At 42.2% G+C, this 21881-nt stretch overlaps 3 protein-coding genes across 4 annotated transcripts; 1 reads left to right on the top strand and 2 right to left on the bottom strand.

Moving 5' to 3' along the window:
- Nucleotides 1–1813: 1813 nt before the first annotated feature.
- fhip2a (FHF complex subunit HOOK interacting protein 2) lies at nucleotides 1814–11092 on the bottom strand. Its single transcript, XM_028989471.1, has 17 exons — nucleotides 10628–11092; nucleotides 9526–9604; nucleotides 9020–9189; nucleotides 8821–8925; nucleotides 8423–8545; nucleotides 8087–8293; nucleotides 7337–7533; nucleotides 7133–7247; nucleotides 6954–7030; nucleotides 6274–6466; nucleotides 5759–5922; nucleotides 5129–5272; nucleotides 4961–5051; nucleotides 4733–4876; nucleotides 4517–4657; nucleotides 4317–4420; nucleotides 1814–4193 (listed from the first exon to the last, which is right to left on the bottom strand). The coding sequence occupies exons 1-17, from the start codon at nucleotides 10670–10672 to the stop codon at nucleotides 4082–4084; spliced, it is 2211 nt and encodes a 736-aa protein (XP_028845304.1). The 5' UTR covers nucleotides 10673–11092; the 3' UTR covers nucleotides 1814–4081.
- A 125-nt stretch (nucleotides 11093–11217) lies between these two features.
- ttl (tubulin tyrosine ligase) lies at nucleotides 11218–16831 on the bottom strand. The gene is made up of 7 exons (XM_028989472.1): nucleotides 16176–16831; nucleotides 15443–15521; nucleotides 15055–15287; nucleotides 14829–14964; nucleotides 14472–14741; nucleotides 14174–14317; nucleotides 11218–13836 (listed from the first exon to the last, which is right to left on the bottom strand). The coding sequence occupies exons 1-7, from the start codon at nucleotides 16342–16344 to the stop codon at nucleotides 13653–13655; spliced, it is 1215 nt and encodes a 404-aa protein (XP_028845305.1). The 5' UTR covers nucleotides 16345–16831; the 3' UTR covers nucleotides 11218–13652.
- Nucleotides 16832–17660: 829 nt separating this feature from the next.
- Nucleotides 17661–20252, top strand: fignl1 (fidgetin-like 1). 2 transcript variants are annotated; one of them, XM_028989885.1, is made up of 2 exons: nucleotides 17661–17760; nucleotides 18153–20252. In XM_028989885.1, exon 2 carries the CDS (start codon nucleotides 18155–18157, stop codon nucleotides 20153–20155), a length of 2001 nt encoding a protein of 666 aa, XP_028845718.1. In that variant the 5' UTR covers nucleotides 17661–17760; nucleotides 18153–18154; the 3' UTR covers nucleotides 20156–20252. The 2 variants fall into 2 exon arrangements, with proteins under 2 accessions (XP_028845718.1, XP_028845717.1); XM_028989884.1 differs by having other exon boundaries at nucleotides 17708–17778; nucleotides 18135–20252.
- Nucleotides 20253–21881: the final 1629 nt, after the last annotated feature.

Here is a 21881-nt window from a genome sequence, read left to right as displayed (position 1 = left end):
TCCACAGACAAGCAACTTTCGACCAGTCTTGTGAGACTGATTCCTAAGAGGGTTTCCCAGGCTGAAATACAGACTTAGTATTTGTTTTGAACTCCAGGTTATTGTGCAATATTTTCAAGGACATTTACTTCTAGTTCCACTCCATGGTTGATGCATGGATATATAAATGCTGAATATTAACAATGCAGCTCCTTGCTTTCATACATCATCCTATCTATCTATCTATATTTATATACATACATATATATATACACACACACACTCACACACACACAAACACACAGATTGCTGTAAGAAGGAAGAAGCTGCTGTGACTTCCACTGATATCTGTGAATTAGTAATTCTAATAAATGTGGGCAGTCAAGAAGAACACTCAATAACTCTATCATCCTCCTTGTTTTAACATAGCATCAAATCTGAGGTGCATCTGCAAATATAGGTCATGCAGTTATGCTAAAAATGCAACTAAATAAAATCAAATGAGTTTTAAGGGTGTTCTAATGGTGTTAGACATCCGGGCAGGATTTTGCCTCAGATCTTGTTTTGTGGACACTTCTAGGAGGAGAAAAAGTAGTGACTCGAAATATTCCCTAACAAGAATCATTTGAACATGCCTACCTCTCCCTAGTGGAGATATGGACTCATTGCAGAGATGTCTCAATACTCAAGATCTGCAGAGAACCACCCACTGTAATTCCGGGGGACTTTAAGATAATGGCAGTTCTTGTATAATTAATCATAATTGATTAATGATATACTTGTCATTTTTTGGCGCTGTAATCTGCACAAATCCTTTCTTAACATAATAAATGTTATGGGCTAGAATCCCAGTGCCCTGTTATTTTCCTTTTTGCTTATTTCAGCGCTAACTCTCATCCTGGTGACAGATGTGGACTCCAAGGATATAAGTTGTTAATGTGATATAATTTTATGGGGCAGAAGTAGTATATTTAGTAGCATATCAATAATTTATTTTGTTTAGAGGAACATATACAGACACATTTAAAAGTTTTTTGGTGCATTGGTCTTTGAAAACTCTTGAAAATTAGGTGAATTTCTAATTATGAAGAAATATGACTGCTGGGCTATAAAGCAGGGCTCTTTTTGCTAAAGGTCAGCTGACACAGTTATTACATCTGGCACCCAGTTAAGCTTCTATGTGAAGAATTCTGCCCTCCAGCACACTTCACCCAGCAATAACGGCATGTTCGCGGAACACGTAGTTTTGTCAAAATCACAGGAATTGTTTTCACCAGCCTCATACAGCATATATCGTCAATTAGAGATTCAAAGACAAGAAACCGATGACTCCATGGCAACAGAAATCAATCATCCAACAATCCATGAGATGTCAATGAGCTAAAAACGAGATCCTTTTTCAGCACCATGGACAGAGGTCTGTAAACATGGGTACAACCACCAACGAATATAATTATTCAAAGCAAAGGCTGTGAATATTAAGAAATATTTACTACCTGGATTTTAGATTCAAGGTTCAGAGCTGAAGAACCCTGACCTACCATATTAATTCTATTTCACTACTGAACACTACTGAACACATTTCCTAATAATTTCAATGAACCTCAAAACTCTTTATTATTTATTTATTTATTTTTAATCACCAATTTTATTCACAACCTGACACAGAACTTTACTTTCTCGGTGTTACACCCCACACTTCTATAATTACTTTCCTGACCAATCAAATGCTATTGCACCTCTGTTCAGAGTGGCATGAAACAATGTAGTTACATAAATTACTAAATAATATGCATTACAGGGAGCAACAAATACCGACACCAGAAAACAAATATTGAAGAAAGCATGTCTTTATTTGGACAGAAAATCATTCAAAAAGCCAGATTTTCCTCCATTGATTAACAAAAAACACAAAAGTGGGAAGTGAAACTGACAGGTAATTAGAAGACAATAAGGTGCGTGCGTGTGTTCCTGGTTACATTTAACAGTACAGCAAAATGTAGCTTGGGGTTCAAATTAAAACATGCGGTCTACATGAAAGTAGCGGAAAAATACACCACAACGCCCGTGGTGTAGCGGCAGTGACTAAAGGACAACACGCATCCCCATCTCAAAAACCAATGGCCAGTTCAACATGGTCAACAGTGAGAGAAAAACAGATTTTTTTTCCTCTTTATGCAACCAAATAATGAATATAATATTCTTCAGTTCGAATGAGAATGTACAATGCACATGTACAAGTGTGTGGACGTCCACTGCATATAAAGTAAGGCATATATGTCATATCAACCAGTGGCCATTGAGGAAAACTAAAAAGTGCAGAGAACTGATAAATAATGGATGGAAAAGACACTTTCCTCTAGGTTCCAGAAAAAGTATGTGCATGCATTTAGGCCCGAAAGCACTAGCTACTGTACATTTATATACAGGATGCATATTTACTGGTATAAAATGTACATACATTTGTCAAAAAAAAAAAAAAAAGTATTTCTTCTCTGAAACAGTCACTCCACTAAAATTTTTGGTTCATGAATGAAATAAAATTAAAACAAATATTTAACAAAATGTAGGCAATGTGCAAATTTTTTTCTTCGTTTTGTTTTGTTTAACTTGCCAAGGTACTTCGTAAGGCATGAGTAGATGGGGCAGACAACTAAAGTGTGTATTGTACATGAAATAAGATAAATGATGGCAACACTGGTTTGAACCACAACACTGATGTCATCTAACCATCTACTAGTAAGCAAAATCAATCCCTCAATTTGAATTATCTGCCACACAAATCAAATCCAGTTTTAATCAGCTAACCAAATTAAAATCATTAATGTCAAATTCTGCTATTGCTTTTTAAAATGATCCCCAAGGTCCTGATCAGTCAAGGCAGATAAACTTGCCAAGGCTCACCATGGAGACTTGAGATAAATGAGGCAGTGTCAAGGTGTGATGATTTGACATGAAAATCCACAGTGCAGGACTGCACAGCACAGCATTACAGAGCTGGTATTTTTAGTTTTAGGTAGTTCCGCAGACAAACTGATACCTGGTCTCCAAAGACCGGTTCAGGCAACACTATTGCTGGTCAAACAGAGCATCTAATAAATAGATATTGCATGGGAAATACAACTGAATAGTTGAAAAATACAGAGAAAAGCATACTGCTACCCACCCCTTTATAAATATGATGCATTGAAAATTAAGCACAAGATGCAAATAATCTGTTTCCTAACTGAGAACAAGGCACACACGCACAAAACATAAATGTGTGATGCAGCAATGGTTAACCACAAAAAATGGCTTTTAAACATAGTCATGGAAATCCACTAATAAAGAGTGGGTTCATTTTCATCCACAAGAGATTATCCACAATATCTTAACAATGCTATAGCACAGTTTCATACAGTATGTATGACAAGTGCAAATGTATGTAGTCCATGTGCAATTCAAGAGTTTGTAATAGAAAAACTGAATACGGACAAGGTGATGATCAAGTTGTTTTATGCCCAAAGGCATAGATAAAGGGGGGGTGGAATTCACATATCCCCAAAATTGCTCACCCTTAATTAAGTTTACAAAACTTAATGAATATTAAAATAAAGTTAAATCAATTTTGATATTTAAAATTTTAAGACTTGGTTCATTTATATCTTGCAGACGGCTACAGACTGCATTTTAAGTCCTGAAACACAGTACGCCTATAAGTTGCCATTTTGAAACCAAAAAATTATATTCGCCAATTACGATGCTCTTATACAACTAGTCTGAATTTAGAAATAAACTTGTGTTGAGAAATATGGTATTATACACAAATTAAAGGGAGGAATGAAAATTAGCGTGTCGCAATCCTGCATGGCTCTGCTGCACAGTGCTGCTGCGCTCCAGGTGAACAGTGCATCAGGACGTATCATCTTTCCTCCACGGTCCGGCTACAACAAGGCTCTGTTAGGGCAGACAGACCGCTGTGCCTCTCTGCGCTGTGGTGGACTGTGTTTTATCTGTAATGTTCAGAGTCTGACTCGGGTTCAGAGTTCATCTGTGACCCACCCACCAGTTAGAAGTCCATGCTGACTCACACCCGATTCACCTCTCTCCTGGGCACAGCAGGTCAGGGGGAGGTGGAAGCAGAGGCATGAAACTTCACAAAAGCAATGGCAGCCAGCTCTTTGCAAAATTCTTCCAGGACAATGACGCCCTCTAACAAGGTTACATGGTCGATCCTGCAATGGCAGAGGTAAAAGGCCACAGCTCAGTTTCATGAGTTGCATACAGGCAATATCTATGTAGCCATCTTGTAGAATAAAAAAAAAAAAAAAAAAAAACAAGTGTCAGAAGATACTTACGCCAAGCCCTCTGGCTCCATCCCCAGTAACCTCTTCCTCACTAAAAGAAGTTTAGGTGTGAAATCTGGGATGCGGAGAATTCGCATCATAAGTTCCCCAACCACCTTAAAAACAAATAAGCAAACAAAAAAATTTTAAACTTCTGAACAATGTGCATAACAGTAAAAAAAAAGATGAAACATCTTACAAAAGGAACTCACCCGGACTATGACAGAGAAGAGGGACCTACAACCTGGTCCCAGGTTTATGTAGGGGTCCAGCAAATACTCATGCAGATGTGGGTGGGGTAAGAGAGAAAGTTTAGAAAGTACGGACGTCACCTGCAGGTTCACTTCATAAGGCTAAAAGAGGAAGAAATCAATTGGTCAGCACAAAAACTCACAGATCAGATATAAACATTTCAAGTAAAAACTCACCTGATCCAAAATACGGCCCATCCTATCAAAAAGGACTTTGAGAAAGTGACCTTCGAAAAACGGTGTGTCCAGGTTGCATTTCTCGAAGGGCTTTGGGGTGCCACGCCAGTCCCATCTTTGGCAGATCCCACAGTAATCCCGAAACTGTAAACGTCAGCACTCGTCAATAAATTTTTCAGTGCACAATACAAGTAAAACGATTTGAAGTTGGAAGTTATTTAACATCACCTGTCTATGTGCATCTCTAAGGTATGTGTCATATCCAGTGCCTTCTACATGACTGGAGGATTTTGCTTCATCGGGAACTAAACACAAAAAACTGAAGAGGGGGCGAAAAGGTAAATAAATATTTTTTTAAAAAGTAACACAACAACATTCATATTCTGTAGAATTTACCTGTTGACTATCTTGTGAACCTCTGTCTTCCCATCAGACTTCACATGATCTGAATTGTGGGGTGGTGAGCAGCTCAGCCAGTCAGGGCTGGAAAGTTTGTTGTCAGGAGAGAGATCTGAAAACAATGGATCCTCCTCAAGATCCCTGGGCAGAGGTAAATATAAAATTATAAAAACTAGTCCACAGCAAATTTTTAAAAACCTGAGATCAGGTCAGAAGAGGTTATTTCACACAGAACATAGAGAAATGTAACTAAATTGTGTTTAAAAAAAAATAATAATAATTGAGCGGAATGATGTACTTGTAAACCTGACAGAGCACAAGGACCAGCTCAGTTTATTAAAACATTAGTGCCAGCGAGAGACTCTCACTTCATTAATGCATCAGTGAGTCTCAGAGCCAACATCTGTCTCAATCAGTCAAACTAATTAGAGTGTGGCTGCACCATACACACAAGACCACTCATTTTTAATGGGACATTCTGCAGACATTTATAATTAATTAAATGGACAGTGCCAGTGAGAGAGCTTTTATTGATGAATATAATCTTGTAAATCATGTACATGTGAAGTTGACACCACTGCTGTTTCTCGTTCTCCGCATATTTATTTCCCCCCCCAAATCTCTTACACGGCGTCATGCGGCTGCCCATTCTCCAGTGGCTCCCGCTCCTCCTGGGGTTTGTTTTCAGCGTAGTTCCTCTCCTCCAGGCTCCGCAACACAAGGTTGTGAAGGATGTGCTGGTTGGGCTTCTGCAGCAGCTGCTCGAACAGCCTCAGGGTCATGATGCTGATCTGTGGACCACAGCAAAGCTGGGATCACACACATCTTCTATGTCTTTAGGGTTAATTTGCTGTTACAGGAGCTAAAGTGCTACTACATTTTTAGCTATTCTTTTTTTGTAGGTTTCATTATTATAATAATGAATATGTGCAATGCTGGAATTCTCTGTTCTCATGAGGACAATGCACTATGAATCTATAAAATAAAAATACAACTGTAGAGCTCTTGAATCTTGTCTAAAAACCTGTGAAAGGATATATAAGTATTCAATTAAAACAAAAAAGCACTGATTTATGAACTACATAAACCGTAAGCTTGAATGCATCTTCAGCAACAGGAAATGTAGGGCTGTGGTAGAACACCTCATCTGACAGATGGTCACAGTGCTCGATCAGTCTGTGCCTCAGCGGGACATGGGTGATCCCTCCAGGAGTCTCTGGACAGGTGTCCTCTCCCAGAAGAAAGAGGATCATCTCCTGCAGCAGTGCCTCAGAGGTTACCTGCCTGATAATTCTGTTCAGCAGGGCTGTGGAGGTCAGGATTCCAACCTCAGATCTATATATATATAAAAAATGCAATACAAATTCACAGATTACATAATTAGCCCATCTGATGTAATCATTTAGGTGACAATAATCCAAAACTCTTTACTTGCATTAAAATTAGAGGTTCAGATGCCATTGAAGCCGCCTTAAGATGTATAACTGTATGGTAGAGCTGACTGGCAAACATTGAAGTTTGTAGTTATTTCTTATATCTGCTCTCATGCACATAATCTTGCCCATCATGTTCACTGCAAGCGGTTGCCACAAATCCCTTTTAAATAGGGAGCAAACCAAAAGCACAGGAATGCAAAATGCTGAACTCATCATGTTTGTTACATAAACCTTACTGTACTGAACAATGGGCTCAGCTACACCACAGTCAACAAACTAAAAAATGACCCGAATCAACCAAAACATGAAACGGAACGTCTCCTGCAACGTCAAATGTCTCTGTAATTAGAGAATGGCGCATATTCTGCCGTCTTCAGAAAACTTACGTCTGCATCAGCTGAGGTTCCATGACAGTCACGAAGAAATTCTTCCTCACAGCTCTGGCAAGCACTGCTGCTGCTGACTGAAGTTAAAAAACACAAGGAGGCATTACATTACAAGCTCCACCCTAATGGATTTAGTATATTTAATGCCTTATTTATTGTACATGTTATGAGATCTGTACCTTTTGAGCTTCTTTTATAAGATGGTCACAGTAATCCAACCATGACAGGAATGAGATGAGTGCGCGCTTCCCAGCGAACACCGCAGCATCCTCCTTCAGATTATAAACGTCAAGCCTGCAAAGGAAACAATGGGCATTTTAAACCATCCCTGTTGGCAGCCTGCCTAACTACAAGAAGGTCCTCAGATTGAAGTCTGATCCTACCCCCAGTTTACAGACTCGACTGTTTCAATGTCCAGTGGGTCCATGGACTGAGGCAGTGCCTGATAGAAGGAACAAAGCCTGCTTGTCAGAAGCTCACAGAGCTCGGTGCTCTCAGTCAGGCATTTGGCAGCAGCTGCTTCAGGAAGGCTGGCCAGCAGCATAAGACCCTCACAAGCCTTCACCACGATTCGTCCATCCTGAGGAAAGTAACAATTTCCACAAAGAAAAGGACCTCTTCATTTATTTTTTGCAACACACATTCCATTACATTCAGGCAACATACGGGAGACACCGATGAACACAGACCTAATACAGTCAAACATTTTAAAAGTAACTATTAGAGAGTGAAAGTGAAGTGATTGTCATGTTAAGCACAGCAGCAGAGCACACAGTGACCCAACTAAATGTGTCCTCTGCTTTTAACGATCACCCTTGGTGAACAGTGGGCAGCCATGACAGGCGCCTGGGGGCAGTGTGTGGTGACGGTACTTTGCTCAGTGGTACCTCGGAGGATTGGGATTTCGAACTGGCAACCTTCTGATTACGTGGCCCCTTCCTTAACCACTAGGCCACCACTGTCCTTTTTTGATCACAGGGTGAACCACTCTAGCATTACCAATTCATCTAAAATGCAAAGGTGCCAAACACAGAGCTTGCATGATGTCACAATTCCCACATCACAACTTTGATCCAAAAACACTGGCTGCTTGACAGACTGATTAAATTAAAAAAAAAAACAGGGTCACTAACCGGGCTCTTTGTGAGGTTTAGTAGGGAGCCGACAAGGTTGTAGTTGTTATTGGGTGTTGTTGAATTGCTAGCAACCACACTGGAATCTTCTGGATTACTCTGTGCTGCTGAACCTGCTCCAGCCATTTCATTTTTCTGGCCTGTGTCTGGAGCCGACAGACTCGCTCTAACCACCTCTGCCTCATTTTCCACCCGCTTGGCCTTGTTCTGTCAACATGAATATACACAAGCTAGGTCACAAGAGAATACTGGGTTTGAATAGCATACGTATTTACATCTGCCTCTTTCGGCTGGATTATGAACAGAGACTCAATGGCAGATGAGAGACTTCTATACCTCTAGAAAGAAGCTGACAAGGTAGGGGTCTTGTTTGAGTTTGGCACAGATAATGCAGAGAAACTGAATCTCTTCATTTTCAGTGGGAGCAGCCAAGACCTCCCCACACAGACGTATAAGTTTCTGAAAAATAAAAAGGGGAAAAAAAAAAAAAAAAAACTTTCAATAAAAATCTATTTCTTGCGCAATATTCAATTGTAATTGCTGTGACGGAACAGTTCAAAGGTACTCTGTACAGTAATCACTTTGCCTTATAACGTGTCTCAGTTCATAGTTTCAACATGCTTATGGCGCTATGAAAAACATGTGCTGACAAGAAAAGTAAATACAGATTTTAACCTGAAGTTTTATTTGTTCATGCTCACAGGGTTGAACAGAGCACACAAAATGACACTTACCTGTACAGGCCTGTGGACATTGATGTGTGGTAACAGGGGCTGGTGAATTCGCCCTAGAAGTTTGGTGTAAAAACTCAAAACCTGTTGTTTCATTCCAGGAGGACACTAGTAAAGAAAAGACAATTCAGAGAGTCAGAAGCTAAATATGTAAAAAACTATTTCACAAGGCTGAAAAAAATAAATTGTATTTTTTTCTTACATCCGCCTTGCCAAGGGTGTACAGCGTTTCAAGAATTTTGTGGTGTAGTAGGTACTCCATGCATGGACCTGTCTCCCCAGACTCATGCTCCTCCTCCTCCTGGGTCAGAATGTCCAGCATCTGCTCAAGGTGGGAAGGGATGTTGGTGTCATTCACAGGAGCTTTGTCATCTGGAAAAAACAAATAACAGGGGTTAGAACTGTGACCTGCCTTGCATGTAGACATATCTGTATCATGGCAGCATTAATGTTTCCAGTGATCAAAACTGCAATCACGTATTTTGGAAAAAAAAAAAAAAAGAAATTGTGATTACAACACTTACTACCCAATTTGCTGTGTTATCTATTGTGGGCTTTAATGTGGTGTGACTGATGTTCATTTTATAAATAAATGGACAAAAGCTATGTGCATAGTAATCCATGTTTGTTAATATTAATTTTAAAATGTGTTGGCTAAGAAACAGTGGGTCTCAAAACATTTTTGGGGGATTGTGTACATTGCATTACCTGTAGTTTCTATGTAATAGTGAGTAATGGCCTTCCAGTGGTACACAAAATCCTCCTGCAAAGGCAGCGATGGAGCAAGCTGAAAGGCAACATGACTCGTGGTTAGCGAAGTCGGAGGTCCCACGAATTCTGAACACTCCTTCTGTGTCGGAGGAGTGGAAAAGTTAGAGCAGTCGCCAGGCGCCTTAAACACGTACAGCTAGAAAAGGGTGGTAGTAGCCTAGTGGGTAACACACTCGCCTATGAACCGGAAGACCCAGGTTCAAATCCAACTTACTACCATTGTGTCCCTGAGCAAGACACTTAACCCTGAGTGTCTCCAGGGGGGACTGTCCCTGTAACTAGTGATTGTAAGTCGTTCTGGATAAGGGCGTCTGATAAATGCTGTAAATGTAAAAATGTTACTTATTGTCATGCAGGCTACGTTGCTAATTGGCCTCCAAGAAACACGGCCCTAAACACTAACCATGCAAATCAGACCTAGGTCGTGGATTTTTGCCACCGTCTGGGTGAAAACAGTGCTGTATGTCAGGAGAAGGGAACGTCATCAAGTAAGGACGCATCGACAAATTTAGCAAGCAGGCCAACACGCCGATGGGTTTAATCAGGTCTTACCGCCGTGTCATCTCGCAAAACCAAGGAGAATCAAACAATAATGTAGCCGAGGAGGACAACAGATGCTCGTCCGGGTACATTTCGTCCCCATCACACAAATGTAACTACGTTACAACACAGCTAAGGAAACAACATCGGAAGTCCGTGGTGAGTAATTGGCCTACATGCTAACTGGCTATCCACGGCTATTGTGCTAAAATAAAAAAAACAATACAGGTTTACACACACGACTAGGTAATAGTGTGCAGTGTACATGCGACATGATTCCCCAGCTCCGATTAATTCACGACTGAAAATACCACGGCTGTAAATTAGTCGGGAATGGCGGACCGTATTAGCAGCGTTTGCTAATTTGAAGGTTAGCCAATTAGCAGCTAGCCAAACAAATGTCACGGCTGCTCTAACTGGGACGCTGCGTCAAACCTGCAGTCGTGTCGCGATTGTTGTGTTTGTCATCGACCGCGCTAACGTAATACAGAATTCTTACCGCCTCTACAGCGTGCTGGAGGATGGAGGTAAATTTGGAGAACATCTTGTTCTTAGACTGGACTATTTTCTCACGAGAAGACCTAGAGAATTCCTCTATCTTCCTCCTGTTGCTCCCGACTCGATCCAGATTGCACGTTTCATAAAGCGACCTTTAGACGAGAAGAGTTTAAAAAAAAAAAAAAAAAAAGATCAGCTAGGTGTGTAAGTAATAATGGTAACAACAACGGCGCAAGGCCACCGTGGCACTTCCAGGGCCAAGCAACTTTCCAAGCAGCCTCCGCAAGAGGGAAACCGAGAGAACGTCTTCCGTTCTCGCTTCACCGCTGGACTGCAGAGGATCACTCACGATCTCGCCTGCTCCTTAAATTATTGAAGAGATATTTATTTCCAAACCACCAGCTCACTGCTCTTCCGACATAATAACACACACCGTTATTAGCAGCAGTGTAGAGAGGTGGTCTGTGCAATCTTCATGGCTTTATGTACAATAATAAGATTAAGTCACCAATTTCCAATTCAACTGCAACTCTGCAATGAACATTTGAGTCCTATTGTGGCATTTAAGTAATTATACTTCATTCAATTAAATAAGACTGCTCCAGTGTTTTATTTGACAGAATACTATCAGTTCAGACACATTCAAACATTCATGCAACATCAGTCAAACAACATTTACAAGAGCAAAAAAGATTCTGGAAGTAATATTTAAATATGATATGACTTGTAGTGGTTTCTCTTATAAAACACATTAATATGAAAAACGCCCATGATGCTGCAGTAATGCTATTACAAATTACACACCAGTTTGCAATAATACATGCATTTCTACAAACACTGGAAATATTTCAAACATTTTTGTATTCCAAAATTCAGTACTCTTTGGTTATAAAGAAGAAATGTCAAAAAGGGACTAGTAACAGGACAGCCGGTTTACTTTTAGAACTTTGGGCAAACAGGAGTCACAAACTGGATATACATTAACACACATACACAAACAAAATATCATAAATGATTAAATAAATAAAAGGAACAACTTCTGACACAAGCAAATGTCCACAAGTCTAATGCTGCTCTTCAACAAGCAGCAGTTATACTTTAAGGCACCCCTTCCCTTGGATGGAAAGACTTTACAAACAGAAATAACACTGGCAAGTCCTCCTTTGACTCTTCTGCTCAATGGCACCTAATGCCAGTCCACACATTCATCCAACTACCTCACTACCTAGTCAACATGTCTTCATTTTGCATGAAGGAACATTAAACAAATATTCTGTGTTGGGACAATCGTAATGTCCCTTTCAGAATGAAGGTTTGAGTAAACATTGTGCTGGTAAAAATATGAATGTAATTTAATTGAAACAACAGTAAAACACGTAAAACCTGAAATCAGCAATAATACTGGGGTTACACAGTGGGTTAAACATCACTGTTCATAGTGCAAAGTTCTTCACTATATAACAAAACATGCAGAAGCCTCACATCATTCACATCTTAAAGGTCCCCTATCATGAAAAATAATCTCACAAAGTAATGACGTCTTTTACTGAATTTCAGAGACTTCAGATATAGTTTTAGGGGACAACCAGGACCTTTTATAAAAGCAAAAAAATTAACATCAGGGGACCTTTAAAACAAACCAAGAAAGTAAAAGAGTGATAGATACAACACAAAGAACAACATAAAAAAAAAAAAAGACAAAGGACAAAGCAGAGCAAAACTATTCTGCCTTCAACACAGGCTATCACACCTGACAAGTCAAAAAGAGTAAGGCAGTGTAATGGGATATATACATACATTTTCAACATCATGCTTTCACGTCAGCATAAAATCAATACACAAACACACAAAACAAGAACAATTCCACTCTACCTACAAGGTACAGGTTCACTGAATGGTCCCCAACCCAGCCTTTGTCTCAAACAAACATTTTCTCTTCTACCAACTAACACATTTGTCCTAAAGCTGTCAGTGTTTTATCTTGAGAAAGTGATATATACTGGACTGCGTTCATAAACTTAATTCTGAAATTCAGAAACAGCATCAGTGCCCTGCATGCCTGTTTTGTGAACCCTACTGATTCAAATGGAATCAGCCAAAGTTCTTCTTCTTTTAGCCATATTGCAAATAAGACAGTAATTTGTATTGGCTGATGGATAAGATCAAGGTCCCTCACAATGTTTGATATATTGGGCTAAGCCTAAAACAGCCTCAGGCCCTCTTCCCACAGGGAATCAGAAATGGGTCTTGGTAGTGCCATACTCATCTCAGAACTGTCCACAATGAAGCCTGGGGGAAACTGAGCTTGTTTGAATCCACTCTCAACCCTTAGAGTCTTCACCTGATGATGCCTCTTGAAAATGACTGACAAAGTCAAAAATCCCAATCCACTAAAACAGGGAAAAGCCTGGCAGCAACAGAGCTAGCATTGCTCAAAAACAGCTCAAACGACAAACTATCTTGTTCATCAGGAGGAAAATGTTCATGAGAAACTGCGTGAACATCATGCTTTCAGAAATAAACACTTATTGACCAGTACTCTACAGAGTAGTATCAGGGCAATAGGGATGTAAGGCACTACGTTCACAGAAACAAACATCTGTATCCTTCATTTCCTGTGCCAGAAATCCAGTCCGGGAATCTTCTGCAGTACTTCTGCAGGAAGAAATTGGAAAGCGGAGGCTTCCTTGGTCTTCTTTCCTCAACATCTAACCAACTGCCCATTCATCTGTCAATAAGTGCAGTTCAACACGAGCCTGCTACAAATGAGACATTTTCTTCTACCACTGCAGGGGCTGATGATAATCCCAGCAGGATTGTATCACTCCATACGCACACATCCATCAGTCTGTACACATTCATAACCTCCCCAGGAAAATGACATTCAGAGTTACTTTGCATGTAAAAATTAGTGCTTCACTCCAGGCTACTCCAATTCAAACTGTACAATAGTGCATGTTTGGGGAGCTTGGGCTGCTTTGGGAACACCAAACAAGAGAAGTCCAGAGAGTTATGAGCAGTTGTGCTTACAATTTGATGAATGGACCAAACAGATGGGGTGCTCTTATTTTGGGAGAGGAACAATTGTTAGATGAAAGGGATGGAGAGGTAGAGAAGGGTGGTGAGGCAGAGACAGGGTCTGCAGTCAAAGAGAAGACGGTGGAGATGGCAACATCCACGATTCCTTGGCAAAGCTCCGGATATAATTTCCTGCAACAACAAATAGCAAAGCACTTGAAGTGGGAAGGCCACAGATTTGAATACAATTGCTACAAGAGTACAGCAGCTCAGAGAAACTATGTCCACGCAATAACAAAAGATCAAGGAACTTTTCTCTCATGGTGATGGATCTGCTGCCCCCAAAGTTTCCAATATGCATTTTGGTTTAAAACTACAGAGAGATGTAGTATTAAGGTACATGAAGAAAGATTGTTCTGTTATTTAATTGCTCTGACAGAAAAAAAAAAGAAGCAGGGAGAGGGCAGTATACAAAAAGGAAGAATAACTTTTGCTGTGAAAGGACAGGGTAGTAAAGGGCAGCGCTTACTGAGCACAAGCTGGGGCTCCATTGATCTCTATAAGCCACACTTTGAAGCTCTCATCCACCATAAAGTCAAAGCCAAAGAGCTGGAAGCTCTGATAGGATAGGTGCTTAGTGCTGATTGCCGGTTCAATGGATGTCAGACAGCTCCTGAGAATGAGATATTGTAATATATATGTAATAGTTTGCAGTAGTTTAATAGTTTGTGTTATTTTCCCCAAAGCCTCAAGCCTCACTTTGGGGACATCGATGGCTGGCTCCAATTTTACTGATATATTATAGCTTAAAAAGGAGGATTCAATACCTTATGATTTGTTTGATTTGAGGTAAAATAGTCGACTCAAGTGACACATTGTGAGTGCTCAGAAGATACTGCCTAAACTCATCAAAGAACATCTCATTGCCCTCCTCGTAGCGGCCATAATTCTGAGAATGCTCCTTCTGGATGCAGTGGTTGGTCAGGTGGCTGGTCATGTCCTGGAGGTCAGTGCTGTTGTAGGGTTCAGAAGAAGTCCTAAGCACGCCCTCCCTGTAAAGGTAGATGTTGTACTGGTGGTCTACAAGCACCCAGCTCCTTCAAATAAAAAAAATTAGCAACATCAACAAAAACCACAATTGCAATGAGCTAACATGATGTAGCGAGGCACAACACATAGCTTACCTGATGTCAAATTTGCGATGACCCGGCTCCAAAAGCAGAGGCCTCTCAAGGTACTTCTGAATGACGTGGACCTGCCCCTGATTATCGATGAACTCCAGTAACTGGTTTGCATCATGAGAAATCAAAATCCCAGCACCTGGATTACACATGCCAGATATGGTGATTTTTCGGAACGATTTTAACTAGAACAGCATTCAATACTAATGATATGATAACGAAACGCCACCTTTTGCTCCAGCAGATGACTTGGCAATCCAGACGGTCCCCTCCCCGCCTTCTTTTCTGGCTTGGTATGAGGCTAAGAAAACCTCACGCTCATCTGTTTTTGGATTACTCTTCATGTGGCTGATTCCATTCGCGGCTGGGGCAACGGGGGTATTGAGGTTGGTTGGGTAAATAATATACGACTCCGGGAACCAGCTGCAAGAGTCTGCCAGCTCTGGGCTAGTCTTTATTAACCTGAAAAAAGAAGATGCAAAGCAGAATGTGGGTTTGAGGGAAACTAAGAGTGATACCTGACATCTAAATAATTGAGAACTTGATTAGGAATAGTATAGGAAAGGTCCTATCACGTCCTCAGTTAAATGAAATAAAACGGAAGCATGGACGCATACTTGACAAGGGATGCTTTGCGACAAAGCTTATCCGCTCCTCTGTAGTAATTCACCAGCTGCATCAAACCTGGTTCATGACCTGATGAATAAGAAGAATAAACACGGTATGTAAGGATGCATGAGAGAATCGACTCCTTCTGACCTACAACGGTGACATTTTTATTTAGGTGCAGCACTGGCTGAACACCCCTGATGACATCTCCACACATCTGTGGTGTGGCAGATCAGATTACCCCTCTCATACTAGAAATGGTCTTAACACAGGTGTTCTGTCGGATTGTCTACCTTGTCAGAATTTCCTACTGCAGCAGACTTTTATAGAAACTGTACCTGCTAGCTGTACAAATGCGATGTGGGACTTCTAATAATATATAATAATTATAGTGTCCATAAAGCACAAGTAGTATGTTCTACTATAGCTCACAAACACCCATCAGATTGTCCTACCACCAGAGTTTAAACTGTTTTAATATTAATCATGACACTTTACTGTCGAGAAACCACATGCGTGTTCTTATAGGTCAGAAACACCCATCAGATTGGCCTGGCTAGTCGGCCCCTGCGGACTGGGATGGGAACCACCGCCCTGTTTTGCTGTTCATTGTCTCCTGTGCGAGGTCCGCCCTTTAATGACCCAACACACGACGTTACATCAGTGACCGCGGACGCGAGTTCGCTGCTTACGAACCAACTCACTTCCGAACCATAAAAAGTACGATCTGGTGCCGTTTACCTAGTCGGCCGAACGGAAGTCTGTTCCGCTCCCCCAGCATTAAATTGAATCGAGGATTATCCCTCTTCAGCCTCTTCCATTTGCCGGTGGCCAGGAGCATTTTGGAAACTTCGGCGTACACGGTGCTGGTGTCGTCCCGAGCGACGAACGTGTACATCGGCATGCTCATGGTTCCGCAGGGTCGCGTAGAAGAATACCCGCCGATCCCAGGCTGTCGAAGTTTCCGGCGATGTACAATGCACCGGTTAGCAGGCTAGCTACCGTTATCTCTCGGCTACAGCAGCCTGTGGCATGTCGCTACTGTGATCCTGACGCTAGCATACGGTATTCCAGCGTCACTTGCCTCGCCAGCGGGGTCACTTAAAAGAGTTAACGCTGGCCTCCATGACTCGGTGAAAACGATTCACGGGACACCCGACATCAGGGCGTGACTCGGGTCCCGTAAAACAAAGCTTAGCGGAGAGATCGGGGCGCGGACCGAATTACGGTTCGCTCGGCTCCAGGTCCAGCGTGAACCAAGTAAACGTCTGCGTTTGTCTGCCGGATGTTAGTGGGACGGGGATTTTGTGGCCGTGCTCGTGTTGTCGCGGATCTTTCTTTATTCCCGTGCTGCTCAGCTGTCAGAACCGCTGTTGCCAGATCTCGATAGAGAGAAACACCTAAAACGATGGCGTGCACTCTTTTGTGTGAGTTAGCAAAGCCAGATATAGGACTTCTCACATCTAACAATTAAAATTGCGAATTCATTTAGTTTCATTCGAATTATTTTTTATTCACTTTATGTTTTTTCTAACAATCTTTCTGCATAAATCACATAAAGAAATAAACTCATTACACGAATTTACGATCTATTATCAAAATTAATAGATTAATAACTTGTTTAAATAATAAACAAGCGTTAGTATATTATTAGAATATATGGCAACATAGGCCAGACGGTACGTAAATGAGTCCCGGGGAATTGTGGGTAATGATGTTTCAGACACGATGACCCGACATAGTTTGTCTCGTTTTTAGTAGTAAGCGAATATCATTAGCAATATACAAAATATACACTACAAATAATATACTACGTACATAATGAAAAAAAAAAAAACAGGAAAGGCGACCGATTAAAATATATAACGCATATATAAAGATCTGAGTATTTAGCACAGACCAATTATATTCTAGATTGAACAGAAACACAAAATCATGAAGGTATTTTCTGCTTCCTTCATTTTATATGTACGCAGCAGGTTTTGGCCACATGGCGGTGCGATTTACCTATTTTATAAAAATGGCCGGATCGCTGAGCCCCATTTAATAACTTGCTCTGAAGTGTGTTTCAGCAATACAACAACAGCACATGGTCTTTTCACATAGCCTTCACTCACTTTTTTAGAAAATAGATTTTTGTGCTAAAAAAATAATTAAATGATAACTCATTAAAATGATACCAGACATCCCAGGCGGAACGGAACCCGCGGAGAAGTTTGCGTGACCTCTGTAAAAGACGTGACACAGACCGGATGTGTTTCGAGATGGCGGGAAGTTCGCGTACGTCTTCGTTCCACCCTCGGTTTCGCTTCGCTTAGAGTAAAAGGTAAAGAGCCAAATAAAGGTGATTAAATAAAAAAGAAAAAAAAAAAAAAAAAACTCTGACCGTGTTTTACATGAATCAGAAACTGTGCTGTGGAAAAAAAGAAGAAAATAACACATTTTAACAAAAATTAATTTGTCGTATTGCACTTAGGCTAATTCTAAAATATTTCAAAATGTTAATTTTTTTCTCTTATTATGAAGTTGAATCATAGATAATTGTCTTTTGAGTTATAGTTGTATTCAGTTGCTTTGTTCTATAAAACTGATATTATGTTGCACAAGTGTAAAATTAAATGTAATTGTATTAATGTAGTACTATTTAAATTTTTTTGACCCTGTGAAATGCATAACTTCATGCATTTTTAAACATTCCAGTTCCCTCTCCTTGTGCAGGCATGAGTGCTGCACACCTGGACGAGTGGCAGAGGAGGTCCTTTGACATTTTGTCTGGCACCTGTACACCTGAACAGAAGGCGGACTCCTATCGGGCGCACATCCTGTCCATTCAGTATGCATGGGCGAGTGGGGAGATCTCGCAGGCCACCGCCGCCAGCCTGCTCAGGACGTACTCGGAACAGTACGCTGCAGTCATGGACACGGACGACCCGTGCGCCGGGCTCAACAACTATGCCGAGAGCGCGCTGCACTTGGCGCGCAATCAGAGAAACCACAGCGACAAGTGGGAGTCGTCCCTGACGGCGGAGAGCGTGCTTCGCTTGCCGTGTGTGCAGCAGTTTATGCAAGCTGGGACAGGGACAGGGGCAGGGACGTCCCTTGTGGCACCAGCAGATGTTAACATCAGTGTTGGCCGGGAGGTCGGTGGGAATGTGGGCAGGTACAATACCCCATTTGCTCAGGCCTCCAGAGGAAGAGTAGAGGTCCCACCCCCCAACCCAGCAGTGCCTCCAACCAGAACTGATGGAGAGAGCGTAGTTAGTGTGGGTGAGAGGCCAAGAGGCCTGGATGGCATCTCAACCAGTGCACCGGCCCCTTACCGTCCCAGCTCCCCCCTGTCCAGAGCTCAGACTGGGGTCACACCAATCTTTGGCCATCATTCTAACGCTAATGAAAGTGCTTATCAGCAGCCAAACTCTGCAAGTGAGATTGGACCACAGAGTCACCAGTCCACGTCCGTCACTTCTTCCAATCCCTTTATAAGAAAAAACGTCCCTGGTTCTGGTGTTTACAGCAACAGATCTGGCTTCTCTGCTCCTGGGGTGCAAGAACCCCGAAGCAGTGGTAGGAGGGGTGACGGCAGCATAACGAACAACTTTAAAACAGCACGGGAGCAGCTCATTGTTGATCAGCAGAAAAAGAACTCCCACCCAAACCAACGACCTCAGTCAGCTGCGTGCGGAGGCACCACCAAGAAATCTCTTGGGGCCAAGCGCACCAGGGGGGCCTTTTCCAAATTCGTGTCACCCATACCAAGGCAAGAAGAGGAGGGCGGACCAGCTAGCGACGCCGCCCAGGAATCCCTGCCGGTTGATGAGCGTCTGAAGAACTTTGATCCGAAGATCATTGACCTGATCATGAGCGAGATCATGGACCACGGGCCCCCTGTCGCATGGGATGACATAGCAGGCCTGGAGTTTGCAAAAACTACAATTAAGGAGATTGTGGTGTGGCCTATGCTACGCCCTGACATTTTTACTGGCCTACGGGGGCCACCTAAGGGCATCCTGCTTTTTGGTCCCCCGGGAACAGGCAAGACGCTGATCGGAAAATGCATCGCCTGCCAATCCGGTGCCACGTTCTTCAGCATCAGCGCCTCCTCGCTCACTTCCAAGTGGGTGGGTGAAGGGGAGAAGATGGTACGGGCGCTATTCGCCATCGCTCGCTGCTACCAGCCAGCTGTCATCTTCATTGATGAGATTGACTCGCTGCTCTCCCAGCGCACAGATGGGGAGCACGATTCCTCGCGCCGGATCAAAACCGAGTTCCTGGTGCAGCTGGACGGGGCAGCCACCTCGGCAGATGACCGCATCCTGGTGGTTGGAGCCACTAACAGGCCCCAGGAGATCGATGAAGCTGCCCGCCGACGGCTCGCCAAGCGCCTCTACATTCCCTTGCCCGAGGCGGAGGCCCGGCAGCAGATTGTGGCCAGCCTCATGTCCCGGGAGAAGAGCCAGCTCGGTGCGGAGGAGCTGCAGAGCGTCGTCTCCAGGACGGAGGGCTTTTCTGGAGCGGACATGACACAGTTGTGCCGCGAGGCTGCGCTGGGGCCCATTCGGAGCATCCGGTTCAGCGACATGGCCACCATCACGGCTGATGAGGTGCGGCCCATCGTCCACGTTGACTTCGAAGAGGCCCTCAAAACTGTCCGGCCCAGCGTCTCCACCAAAGACCTGGAGATTTATGAGGACTGGAATAAGACTTTCGGCTGTGGCCGCTGAGACTAACGTTATACAAATCATATACCACAAATGACTTGTGTAGTTATAGTTCATGTACAAAGGCAAGTTTTTCTTTCATTAAAGGTTGATAAAAGTGTTCGTGACTGTCGTTGCGTGCGTTTTCTCCGAGTAGGTGGCAGAACATCGCGTTCTTGAGAACGGTTGCTAAACTTGCGTGTGGAGTTGCGAGTATTCCTTGTAACACAGGAAGTTTGCCAAGTTTGTTTTTAGCAGGACTGCAATGATTTGCTCAGCAGCTGCCTGTGTGTCATATAGGGATATGACCATCAGGCCTTTTCTGCCCTTTCTGTTTTCCTCTTCTATTCTGCCAATTATCCACATAGCAACGAGTTCCCATCCAACTAATTTGGTGCATGATCCTGCCGCAGTGAGTCAGAATGGACCAGCAAGGCATCACTGCGGAAGTGAAGCAATCCTCAGGCTATCCTTGATAAGACAACCCACAGACCAGCTCTTGCAATGCTCTTCCTGTCCCTCTGGTGCATGTGATTTTTTTTTATTTTTTGGATTGCACTTGGCAAATCAGAGAAGTGGTTTAACAATATTGCAAATGCTACACAGGGACGTGTTTAGAAAAATGGCACCAGTTATTCCAATATGTAGACAAAAAATTTTGTATTAATTTAAATTCGTTGTCCTAACTTCACTATTTAGATTTATCAAGTTTGAGAAATTTTGCTTTTCATGTATTGCATGAATAAGGATTAATTACATCTTATGCTCACCTTGATTTTATCCGAGTAACTGTGCGATGCCTGCTTGCAGTGGTGTCATTATGGGAATAAGTCCACAAGACCTGTTTGCCATCATGCCTTTTTCTATGGTAGAGAGATGCTCAGGAAGTGTGTGACGCTGCTCGAGACGAGTGCGCTGTGGAGATCTAGGTGTGTGTGGTCACAGATGGCTTTAGGAGATGACTGGCCTCAGGAAGTAGAAGCTGTGCACAGTTCACAGGATATTCAGGGCAGTAATCAATAAGATCCACCTTTAGGAATCCCACTTTGAATTTCAGAATATGAGCAGAATGAGTGGGAATTGCTATGTCACATCCATCAAAACAGGTCTAATAATATTAATTATATCACAATATCTGTCTGCAGTTTTTTGGATCTGAAATTACAGAAGATTGAAGAAATACAGTGTTTTGTTCTGGCAAGACATGACCAGCTGTGAACAAGTAGTAAAGCAAAAAGCAAGTTTGCAAAAGGAAATGTGCTGTTCTACAGAGCTTTGAAAAGCCTTAAACTAAACATATTCTATTTTTTTATGTATTCTTATGATCCATTTAAATAAAAGCACCTCTTCAACACTAGTTGATTTTTTATGCTGCCGATGTAATAATGCGCTAGTCTTCCATAATCTCGCTAAAACTGCAGGCAGTCAACCAGCTAGTTGGTGTCCTTTAAACTTGCTTTCCCCCTTCAGAGTGATGTATACACTGCCGATTATAGATTGTGCTCACATGAAATGAAACGGTCATGTAATTTTTATGAAACAATCTTTGAAAAACTGGACGGCCATGAAAAAAGGCTTTCATTTATTTTTCATCTTTTTGTCAACTTGCTGATGAATATTTCAGGGTTTATGTGTGCTTGGCCATGGCGTCAAAACTTTGTAAAACTAGCCAGCAGCGCAAGTAGCAAGCCCTTCCCTGAGGGTTGATGCAAGAACAGCGAGACGCCCCACATCTGCAGCGGAGACGCAG

The sequence above is a fragment of the Denticeps clupeoides genome, chromosome 8 (assembly GCF_900700375.1).
Source record: "Denticeps clupeoides chromosome 8, fDenClu1.1, whole genome shotgun sequence".
NCBI classification, from domain to species: Eukaryota; Metazoa; Chordata; class Actinopteri; order Clupeiformes; family Denticipitidae; genus Denticeps; species Denticeps clupeoides.
Note: the sequence above shows the minus strand (reverse complement) of the source record. Positions and strands in the feature narration are given on the sequence as shown.

Coding starts and splice junctions, on each gene's coding strand:
- fhip2a (XM_028989471.1), bottom strand. CDS start 10,672: ATGTTCTCCAAATTTACCTCCATCCTCCAGCACGCTGTAGAGGCG. Junction 8,926..9,019: donor ACACCCTTGGCAAGGCGGAT/GTAAGAAAAAAA, acceptor TTTCTTTACTAG/TGTCCTCCTGGAATGAAACA. Junction 5,052..5,128: donor GTTCACAAGATAGTCAACAG/GTAAATTCTACA, acceptor CCCCCTCTTCAG/TTTTTTGTGTTTAGTTCCCG.
- ttl (XM_028989472.1), bottom strand. CDS start 16,344: ATGAGCATGCCGATGTACACGTTCGTCGCTCGGGACGACACCAGCACC. Junction 14,965..15,054: donor GTCATCTGCTGGAGCAAAAG/GTGGCGTTTCGT, acceptor TGTGTAATCCAG/GTGCTGGGATTTTGATTTCT. Junction 13,837..14,173: donor GGAGCCCCAGCTTGTGCTCA/GTAAGCGCTGCC, acceptor TTGTTGTTGCAG/GAAATTATATCCGGAGCTTT.
- fignl1 (XM_028989885.1), top strand. CDS start 18,155: ATGAGTGCTGCACACCTGGACGAGTGGCAGAGGAGGTCCTTTGACATT.